This window comes from Furipterus horrens, unplaced genomic scaffold (genome assembly GCF_987537825.1).
Source record: "Furipterus horrens unplaced genomic scaffold, mFurHor1.1.pri manual_scaffold_12, whole genome shotgun sequence".
NCBI classification, from domain to species: domain Eukaryota; kingdom Metazoa; phylum Chordata; class Mammalia; order Chiroptera; family Furipteridae; genus Furipterus; species Furipterus horrens.
Window position 1 is genome coordinate 742,091 of NW_028327182.1, and position 10,615 is coordinate 752,705.

Genomic DNA, 10,615 nt, shown 5'->3' on the forward strand with positions numbered 1-10,615 from the left:
GTCGTCATAGAGACGACGCATGTCTGGCCTGGAGGCTGTCATTTCGGGGTGTGGGGGGCAGGCACTGCGCTGCATCGGTCACCTCCCCTTTTCTGTCGCGGTTCATCCCCGCTGTCACACTGGCCCCAGCTCTCTCATGCTCTGAATTGGTTGACACAGCTCAGAAACAGTGAAAGGATACACTCCTGCGCTCTCTCCCTGACCCTGGGGCCGGTTTATGCCCCGGCGCCGCGTTCCCCGCTGCCCCGTAAGCTGGCGCGCAGACGTGTTCTCGCCCTCCCGCCTCCCACCGCAGGGCACGTGGTATGAGCCGCACAGGCACTCAGACCTGTAGGTCCCAGGAGCCTTTTACACCAGTTTGTGAGGCGTCCAAAGAGATTTTCAACGTGACTTGGAAGAATTTACCATATTGGAAAACAGAGAAATTTAAAAAGTTTTAGAAGAATGGTAAGCTCATTGCATAATGACATTTTAAAATTAGAATTTATTAAATAGTTACCAAAACAATGATTTTCAAATCTGAAAAAATGTCTTAAAAAATAACCTAGGAATAAACTTTTAAGGATGTGAAGAACCTACATACTGAAAACTACAAAGCATTTTTTTAAAAATTATTTCTTTAGTGAGGGGAAGGGAGGGAGAAAAAGAGGGAGAGAAACTTCAGTGTGCGGTTGCCTCTTGTTCACCCCCAACTGGGGACCTGGCCCGCAACCCAGGCCTGTGCCCTGACTGGGAGCTGAACTGGCGACCCTTTGGTTCGCAGGCCGGCGCTCAGTCCACTGAGCTGCACAGGCCTGGGCTACATAGCATTATTAAATAAGATTGAAAAAGACAATGAAATGGAAAAAAATTCCATGTTCATGGATGGGCATAATCAGCTAAAATGGCCACAGTAACCAGAGCAATACAAATAAATGTAAGGCATCTCCATCAAAATCCCAATGGCTTTTTAAAAAGAAACAGAACTAAAATCATTAGATTTGTACGGAACCACGTATGACCTTGAACCAAAGCAATCCTGAGAAAAAAGGAATCTGGAGGGATCACCTTACCGGATATTATCATCATTATTTATTCTAGTCCAGTTGTCCCGTTTTCTCCTGTGGCTCTCCCCGGACTTCACACTACAGAGCTACGACCGTTAAAACAGAGTGGTTTTGGCAGAAACAGCTTCTGCCTGTGATTTCACGACTGTTGGATTTGTTCAATGAAACGAGAATTTACAAACTGCTTTTCTAAGAATAAAGTCAAACTAATGGGAGAGTCCGATAACACTGCCTTCTCCATCCAAACTTAATGTTTATTTTAATAGAAAATATATTTCTCATCCATTTAAACAACCTAAAGGAAAAACATTGAAAAACATGACTAGAATGCTGATAAATTGCTTAGCAAGATACAGAGAATGCTTTCAACATTATATACAAATGTGGTATAAAACAAAGTTAAACATTTTTGAAATGTCTCTCAGTTTACTGAACCTGCATTCCTTCAAAGAGACGTTTTTGCACTTCTTGTCCTGGCTTAGAAACAGAACAACAAAAAACAGTTCCATTTTTTTTCTTCATCCACATCAATTTATGACATTGGCTAAAACCCCGACGTTCACCAGGATACGTTCTGATAAAAACAATTAGTGCAAAGTGCAGGCAAACCTGACTGTCAGGTAAACGGCGGCTTAGATGCACCTTTTGTAGTAAGATGCTTTTCCGTCCTTGGAGCTGGGGCTGCTCCCCAAGGGCACGTGGTGCCTGCGGCCAGCACCCCGCAGGAGCTCCGCCTCCGAGACCTAGCAGCTTGCCCTGGGCGCACACTTGTCCGTGGCCTGGAGCCCAGGACAGATTTCCTGGGGGCAGATCCACCTTCCCCACTGCGTCAGGAAAGGCCAGTCTGGAAGGCAGGCAGCTGGCTCTTCACACCAGGTGCTGCATCATCCATGGGAGGGAGGGAAATAGCTGTTCAAAGGCACGTATTTTTGTACTTGTTTTGCTCCAATTTCTGCCACGTAGATGGCTCCGGTCTGTCCGCTGATGTCTACGAGGTGAGGCAGGACCTGATCTGCCAGCTGGATGGAGTGCCTCACCGAGCAGGAGCCGATGCCACCCACGGGGGGGGCGGCCAGGAACAGCAGCCTGCCGAGGGTCAGCTGGGCCACCACCACGAGCTGGCCGTCGGGGGTCACCCTGAGGAGAACATTGCGCACAACCCCGTGAACGCCGACTCTCCCCACGTGTTTACCCCACAGCGCTTGGCAGCAGCAGGCGCCTAGTCGCTGACGTTGCCCCCCAAAGTGACTTTATTAGCCCTTCTGGTGGATAAATTATTTGCAGCACATTTTCTAGATTCATAACATGCTGCATTGGTTATTAACCCCCTCCAACGCACACACACACCCACCCACACCAACAAAAAAAGAGCAAAAAGCTTTTCCACAGTGCTTCCCATACAGGTTTGGGTACCAGACTGCTCACTAGATGGCTTGCCTCACTCCCTCGTCCTATACACGCCACGTTCCTAGCGCGTGTACACGTTCTAGGTGCCAGGAACACTGCTGTGAGCGAGAAGCCCTGACCCCCATTCCCGCCTTCACGTCCCAGTGGGAGAATCAACAATGGAAAACAGCTGAGACAGGACAAGTCGGAGCGGAGGCCCAGACAACCCTTCTGAGGGCGATGGCACAGAGCCAAGGAGGGGCCGGGGGTGCGCGTTCCTGGGGTTCAGGAGCAGGGACCACGGGCAAGGCCAGGCCCCGAGCGTCAGCCAGGCTGAGGGAGGGGGCCAGACGAGCACTGGGGTTCTTCTGAAGGGAAGTTTTAAGTTGGTCCAATTCTTCTACTGGGGGAATAAGAGATTTGTGATGGATGCAGCCAAAGATTGATTTAGATTAGAAATAAAAACATTTTCACAGTTTTCAGCACAAAGTGAAAGTAACAGTCTGGCTGGTCTGACGCTAGAGACTCAAGGTCTTCGTGGTCTTTCTCCATTTCAACTTCTCCCACTGGTGCCTTGAGGGAAGCCTCTAGAACAGGCCCAGGGCTGCCCAGGGCACCGTGGGGCGACTGTCTGGAACCTGAAACGTGAGCTCGTGTTTTCCGCATACTCGTTTCCCGCCCTTTCCCCGCTTCCTGTCAACAACACGTATTTCAAACCTGGAGCCGGCTCTTCAGAGACCTGCCAAGAACAAGCGAGACGGACGTTGTAAATGGATGAGAAGCGCTTGCCTGACGGAGGACGGCCCCTCTTCCGTGAAGCAGTTGTTCCAGGCGCCCAGCCATGCCCCCGTGTCCTTGTCAAACACCTGCAGTCTCTTATTTCCTCGGTCAGCAACCCACACCTGAGGACCCAAGCACACGTGTTTGCTGGGAAAGGTCTCCATCAAAGGTAGACGAACAGGAGGGGAGAGCAGAGGAGTGTTTACGTTAACTTCACGTTATCTCACGTAGCACCTAGGGGTCCCCAAGTAAGAGGGTTCTTAAAAGCCCCGCTTTCTAAAGGCCCAGAAAGGCTGGCAGGCCTTGAAGGGAGCTCACGACCGGGGTGGGAGCCCCTGTGGCGCTGTCCCGGCCCAGAACCTGCGCTGCCCCGCCTGCGGCTCTGCACGTCTGACAGTGGCGACGAGGGGCCCGCAGTGCGCAGAGGACCCGTCGGTGCTGACGCCACAGCGCTGGCTCCTCCAACGACACTAGCTGTCGCTGAGTGCGCCACCTGCCGGCCCCTGTGCCAGGGACCAGAGCGACGGCACAGACAAGGCCGCCGGGCCCCTGGGTGCCCAGGCTGAAGCCAGGCGTGCGCTCGCCCACAGGGGCAGAGCCCTGGCTGCTCCCAGCCCGGGGCGGCCACAGTGCGCGACCCCCAGCAAAGGAAGCTGGGAGATATGACACCTGCGGGGACGACACTGGGCTAACAACACGGTAATGCAGGTTTGCCGTCCGCCGCAGGACGGTACCACGGCTGCTGCTGTCATAAAGCAAGAAGGTGCGTTCTGATGACAGTTCAATCCTGTGGCTCTGGGTGGACGCCACCCACAGCTCCCGCACAGCAAGGCGGTTCCCATGGCACGCGGCGGGGGCTGCGGAGCTCCGAGGAAGGGGCCAGGGCGGCCGCCTGCCGATCCCCACCCCTCCCCGCAGGGTCCTCGGATCCCTGGTTTGTGGTGTGGGGCTGTTCCAGGGTCACCTCACCCTGTCTTTACCGATGCGGGCGAGCGTTGGGAGCCACAGAACTCAGCTCTAACCAGAAGCAAAGACTCGCGTGCCTGGAGAGGCTGCTGATCCCTCACGAAGGTAACTGACTTGGGATTACTGTCTCAGGCCAGTGGCCGAGGAGGAGACAGAGTTCATCCCTAGGGTGGGGACTCGGTGATCCCAGAGGATCTCCACCCAGCGTGCTCCCAGGCCTCAGGAGGACTCCCATCCCCACGGGGGACTTGCGGGGCTCACGTCCTGCAGGATCAGGAGCGTGGCCTTGCTCTTACCCGTGAGGACGGTAGTTATTCCGACGCCCTAGTTCCCGGTGTACACACGGGTCGTGTGTTCAGTTACCCCGTCCACGACGGGAAGCACCTGACTCTCCTAGGATCAGAACACGCACTCTGCCCACACAGGAGGCCAAGCATAGTCCAGATGGCTGCTTGCTGAGCACAGAACAATGGGTCACGTTTTTAACGGCACGCAGCCGAGGCGGGCCGGTCCGCTGGGCACCGGGACATCCAGTCACGTAACGAGCACGCGTGAGAGGACCACTGCGTCTCGGTGCGCAGGCATGACGCGCGAGAAAGGTGTGTGCGCCCCTGCCCAGCTCAGCCCCTGGCGGGGCCGGTTATTCTCCCACGGCGGCTGGGACGGGGAAGGAGCCAACAGTAAACACTTTGGGCTGGGGTCTGGTGACGGGAAGGTCACCCCGCAGGCCTGCTGCGTCACGCGTCACGGGTGTGAAGGCAAACGAGCCGGCAGTGGGCGCGGCTGGGAGAGAAGGCAGCAGCATGTGCAGGGAGACCTCTGTCTCCTGACGGGGCGCAGCTGGTCAGGAAGAGGTGGCCGCTGGCTGTCACCGCCCTGCTCTCTTTCGATCGAAGAGTGAAAATGTATGTGAATGCTCAGTTTCCCTAGTAGGAGAGCAGCTCCTTCTCTCCCTTCAGGTAACCTGACTCACTTGATGTCCCAAGATGTGTTCTTTCTACCCTTCAAGTGACAGGAAATCCACTCTGCTCACCTGTCCCCATTTGGGAGCGCCCTTCACTACAGGACTCACGCTTGGGAGATTGTCGGGCCCCCGCGGCCCCAGGGCTCTTGTCCCGACACCCACGAGCACCCCAGCAGCACCACGGCCACGGTACAAGCCCGGAGTCACACACCACACACACAGACGCCGTGTCTTTACCCGACCGGACGAGTCCACGGTGACACTGTGAGGCACGCTGAACTGGCCAGGCCCCGTCCCGTTCTCTCCACGCAGCCACAGCGTCGCGAAATCTGTAAGTGGGGAACACACACGCTGGGGCAACGGAGGGGACCTGACGCGCCTGCACGTCCCAGGTCACGTCGCGGGACGCAGGCAGACTTGTCAGTTACGAGCCTGTCCCTTGCTGTTTCTATGCCCCGTCTGCTTCTCCGAGATCACTTCCCTGCTAACCACCGCGCACTCCTGCCACAGGCAGATCACGGCTTCAGATCCGTGGCCGGGCGGTTCCCGGACGGGCGTGCGCTGACCCCGCACCGAGCCCGCCTGCCGCCCGCGGCCCCACGGCTCCTGGAACAGGCGGCCGCCCGCCCTGGGACGTGGGCTGGCCCCTCCCTCCGCACCCCATCTGTCCTGCTCGAGAGGATGCTCCAGCGCGGGCCGCAGCCCGGAGGACGCCCGCGCCACCTGGCCGCCTCCTTGGACGAGCCTGGGACGCCATTAACGCGGGGCTGTCCGCTTCTTTCTTCGGTCTCTTGGCTGCAGGAAGTCTCCCCAACGTAAGCTCCCAAGGCTGTCCCAAGTCTTATTTTCTGCATGTCAATAGGTGTCCCTTCTGCGCCTGTCCCGGAGAAGCCCTGCTGCCGCCTGCGGGCTGTGGTCCAGGCTTGGGGCCGCCCTCCCACCCCGCTCTCCTCCCTGGAAACCGCTTCCTTCTCGGGCTCCGGCGCCACGCCCCCACACAGCAGCGCCTTCTCCTCCTAGTCTTACTGCGCACGTTTGCGGGCCTCCTGAACAACCCATGCCACGGAGCAGCACCTGACCGTCTCGCTGGTACTACCATGGAGGAAAGGGCAGGGAGTCCAGTAGGACACCTGCTGCCCCACCGGCCCGGCCCGGGGACGCCGGGTTGCTGGCCGCCCGACCCTTGTTTGGGTAGAGTAGGCACTCGTCCTGAAAACCCACAGTCACATTCCCACGCTGCCTCGCTTTGGGGAAGAATAATCAGATCTGTTACTGGCCACCCACACACCTGTTCTGCTTTTTTCCTAGTAACACACTCGAGCCCTTTACAGATTCATGCACAAGAATTATAACTTTATACGAAGGATCAAACAAATTAAATGCGACTCATTAAATAATGGTCTTAGGTAACACATAGAAGATTAAGCCACGGACCTTGGGACAGCTTGATCAACCTGTTATTCAGTCCCCCATCTCCGTCCACAATGTAAATGTCTCCCGTGTCTTCTACGTATAACTCCGCAGGGTTATCGAACTGCAGGGGGTTCAGACCAGAGCCTCTCTGGCCGGGGGTCCCCAAGACTTGAACAAGATCACCGAAGGAGTTGTATTTTTTAATGGTATGACCGAAGGGTCCTGTAAAGACAGGCACGAATATTTCATAAGCGTGACCACTGTGCAAACAATCATGTTTTTCAAGTGCAGTTGAGCCCTGAACGCGGGCGGGGGAAGATGTGTTAGAGGCCCCAACCCCTACGCAGTGGACGGCCGCATCTAACTTTTAATCCCCTGAACTTAACTACTTACAGCCTCCTGCTGACCGGAACGTACCGAAAACATAAACAGTCGGTGAACACATGTTCTGTACGTTACCTGTATTACACACTTTATTCTTACAATGAAGTAAGCTAAAGAGAAAGTGCTATTAAGAAAACCATAAGAAAGAGAAAGTACATTTATACTATTTATGGAAAAAAACCCACATACTGAGTGGACCCACCCAGTTCACACCCATGTTGCTGAAGGGCCAACTGTAAACTGAGAGCAAAAATCTGGACAGAATTAAACAGTGATACAAAGCTAACAGGCTCAGATAATCAGATGTCATATTTCACAAGCAACTGAGCTTCCTTCTTAAGTACAACCTCAGGTGCTCTAAAGCCAGCAGATTCTGAGCTCAAATACATGAAACCAAAAGACCTGACTCCTTATACAGAAAGCTCAAAGTAACCTATCAGCACACCATGTCCCATTTTAGCCTTATGACCCTGAGTGAGCGTTACGTGTGACAGGAAATCAGGACGGGACGGGAACGAATCAGTAGTATCTGGGAAGTGTTACTTCGCTCATTCATGGGCAGGTCTCTGATTTCAGTAGGTCAACAAAACAGGCCTCTATGACACCCATTTAGTAAACTACATTTTCTCTGAGTGGACACAAATTCAAAATTCAGCTCATTAACTTTCCTTTCCTAAGAAGGGACTAAATCTTTCCAAATTACTTAGTATTTATCTTCTCACTTATATTAAAATTTCTTTGAGTTACAATGATCTTCCAAGCAAAAGTATAAAGTGGGATACTAATGAATAGAGAAAAACCATAAAGCAGCTAACATAAATCCACTTGAAGGTGTACCAGGATCAAACTAACTGGCAGTCGTTCAAAGATAAACTGGATCCACTGGGCTTACTGGAAATAAAGTGAATTAGCCTGCATTATAATTCTGTCTTGAAAATGGTATTTATTACTCTATTTGATTTGGAGGCTTGAGCTAAAGCTTGTAGCAACAGTAAGAGAACAAAACATTATTTAAGAAAGCAAATTTCAAAGTTTCTAAAGAATTAGCAAAAGAGAGAATACCAGTAAATGTTTTTGTTTTTTGTTTTAAATACAAAATGGCTGGTTTGCAGCCATGTTTTTGTTAAGAGGAATTTATTCCTTTCCAAAATGGGAAGGAATACAACAGAGCTGTCTTCAGGTCTGTGCATGGAAAACAAGCTATAGTGGGAAGAAGGAAGCGGTCACACGTGTTCTGCTTATTTCTGGGACTCGGTGCAGAACATCACGTGCACGGAACGAACTGAAAAGGAGCGACTAGAGCTGTGTGAGAAGCCAGGGCTCTGGGAAGAGAGCAGAGTCCCTCTCCCACCCCGACCCCCGCGCCCACTGGCGACCCGTGGGTGAGCGAGCCATGGTTCCCATACACGACGGAACGCTGCTCGGCCATGAAGAAGAATGAAATCCTACCCTTTGCGCAGCAGGGATGGAGCCAGAGGGGGTGAGGCTGAGTGCGCTAAGCCGGTCAGAGGAAGACAAACACCACGGGACCTCACTCATGTGTGGGATCCAAAGAACAAAATACACCAACAAAACTGAAACAGACTCATAAACACAGAGACAGGCTGGCACCTGCCGGGGGTCGGGGGTGGCGGGTCTGGGTGAAAGCGGCGAGGGAAGGAAGTACGTACCGGCAGCCACAGAACAGCCACAGGACTGCAGTCCAGCAGAGGGACCACTGTAAAAAGTACTGTGATAACTAAGGACGGTGCCTGGCGGGCACTGGAAATACCAGGGTGAACGCTGTAACATATGTGACTGTCTCATCGGTGTGCTGCACACCTGAAATCAACGCAAAATGACAGTCCAACTCTAATGGGAACACTGAAGAATAAGTTTTAAAAAGAAGAGAAGGCGTTTGTCAAGTTAAAGGTCATGTCACGGTGGCCTCCTCGTTAACTGCCTTGATTTTACAGAAGTGCAACGTATTTTTACAACAAAGTGATGTCATCAATCCCTAAACGAGTTAGACTTGGCCACTCTGATTGTAAAATGCACAAGCAGGAACGGGGCACAGATGTAATTTCCAGCAAGACAACTGCATCCACGCTAGTACACGTACCGCTTCCCACGTCCGTGATCCAGACGGACTGTTCGTACGGGGCGCTGGCCGCGAACATGCCGTGCGGCGTGTCGACCGTGTGGTTCCAGGCGCGCAGCAGATGCCCGTCCTCCGTGAACACCAGCACCTTCTGGATGTCAGCTCCTCTCTGGGGGCACACACACCGCGACACAACCAGTGTTAAGAGGCTAACCTTTGTTTTGGCAGCAAGAAGCAAAGTTTAAAGGGTAGTGGAGGACTTCAGTAGGGCTTCAGAACTCGGCTTCAAAACCTAACAAATTAACATGTATCCAATTCAAAGCCATACACAGCGTTCCCTCACTTACCGCGGGTGTTACGTTCCAGACCGCCCCGCGGAGTAGGAACCTTACGTTTATTCTGCACAATTAAACCTGCGTAACTTTAACAACATACGTGTACGGTACCGCAGACTCCTGCGATAGAGCGAAAAATCCGCGGTAAATAATTAAATATAATATTTTAAAAATCCCGCGATACAGTGAGGCCGCGATATAGGGAGGGGCGACTGTATTCCCTTGAAAGCACTTCAAAGAACAAACTCCATTTCTGGCATGAAATCTGGGGACTCGGTGCCGGGCGGCCGGCTGAGGCTTCCCCGGCGTTCGTGTGCTTTTTAAGCCCCCGTTTTACTTGCCTGGGCGACGTACACCAGCCCGCTCGGGGAGTCAACCGCAGCGCAGAACGTCGCCCCGGTGAAGGCCTCGGGGTGCCGGGGCCAAGCCACGTCCAGCCGGTAGGGCGCGTCCTCGCCGCTCCAGGGAACGTGGAACGCAAACTCTCTGAAGACCTTCGGCGAAACCAGGAGACTGGGAGTCAGCTCGCGCCCCAGGTTACGAAAGAGCAGAAACGGCCGTTTTAGGCACGGCTGACCCCCGCGCAGGGTCAGAAACCACCCGGCCCCGGCTGGCGTGCTCGGCGGGCTGGCCTCCCGGGCGGGGCGCGGGCCTGCCCTCGTTTCCCGTCACCACGGACCCCCGATACCCTCGTCCACCCCCACGGCCCCGCAGACACAGGGCGACCCCCAGGGGTCCGCTCCCCGACCCCAGCCACCCCCGCTGGAGGCAAACTCGTGCGCCCACCACCTCCAGTGCAGAAGGGAGCGCCGCCGCCCCAAGGTGCGGTGCGCACCCCGTCCAGCCACCTCCTCGCCCTCCTACTCACCGGAGAGCCGGAGAGACGCGAATGCAAAACCAGAACGACCAGCAGGCAGCCCGCGCCCCCGGCGCAGAGCCAGAGCCTCGCCATGACGAAACAGGAAGCGCGACGAGGCGCTCGGGCGGGCGGCGGAGGCAGCGGGGAGGCCTCGGTCCGCACGGCTCCCTGCGGCGCTCGGCGACTGCCGGGCCTCCGGGCGGAGGCTTTTCTCCGATCGCCCGGTCTCGGGGGCACGCGGTTTGCGAGCCGCAGGGACCACAGCGCGGGACTTCCGGGGATTCCCAGGGCTTCCCTGGGGCCCCGCCCCCCGCGTCACGTGCCCCGGCCCCGCCCCCAAGTCGCGTGCCCTCGGGCCCCGCCCCCGCATCACGTGCCCTCAGGCAGGCCCGGGGACCAACC

General features: G+C 54.8%; 1 protein-coding gene across 1 annotated transcript; it reads right to left on the bottom strand.

Annotated features, from left to right (window-relative positions):
• Positions 1-1,390: 1,390 nt before the first annotated feature.
• On the bottom strand, positions 1,391-10,530 carry NHLRC3 (NHL repeat containing 3). Its single transcript, XM_090258874.1, has 7 exons — positions 10,223-10,530; positions 9,696-9,848; positions 9,041-9,188; positions 6,577-6,777; positions 5,380-5,471; positions 3,222-3,334; positions 1,391-2,183 (listed from the first exon to the last, which is right to left on the bottom strand). Exons 1-7 carry the CDS (start codon positions 10,304-10,306, stop codon positions 1,931-1,933), a joined length of 1,044 nt encoding a protein of 347 aa, XP_090115000.1. The 5' UTR covers positions 10,307-10,530; the 3' UTR covers positions 1,391-1,930.
• Between the last annotated feature and the right edge of the window lie 85 nt (positions 10,531-10,615).

What these genes read in the sequence shown, in the direction of transcription:
- NHLRC3 (XM_090258874.1), bottom strand. Translation starts at nt 10,306, where the DNA reads ATGGCGAGGCTCTGGCTCTGCGCCGGGGGCGCGGGCTGCCTGCTGGTC. An exon ending in GGCTGGTGTACGTCGCCCAG is followed by an intron (nt 9,189 to 9,695) that starts GCAAGTAAAACG and finishes GTGTGCCCCCAG; the next exon opens with AGAGGAGCTGACATCCAGAA. An exon ending in GAGGGGCCGTCCTCCGTCAG is followed by an intron (nt 2,184 to 3,221) that starts GCAAGCGCTTCT and finishes TGTTCTCCTCAG; the next exon opens with GGTGACCCCCGACGGCCAGC.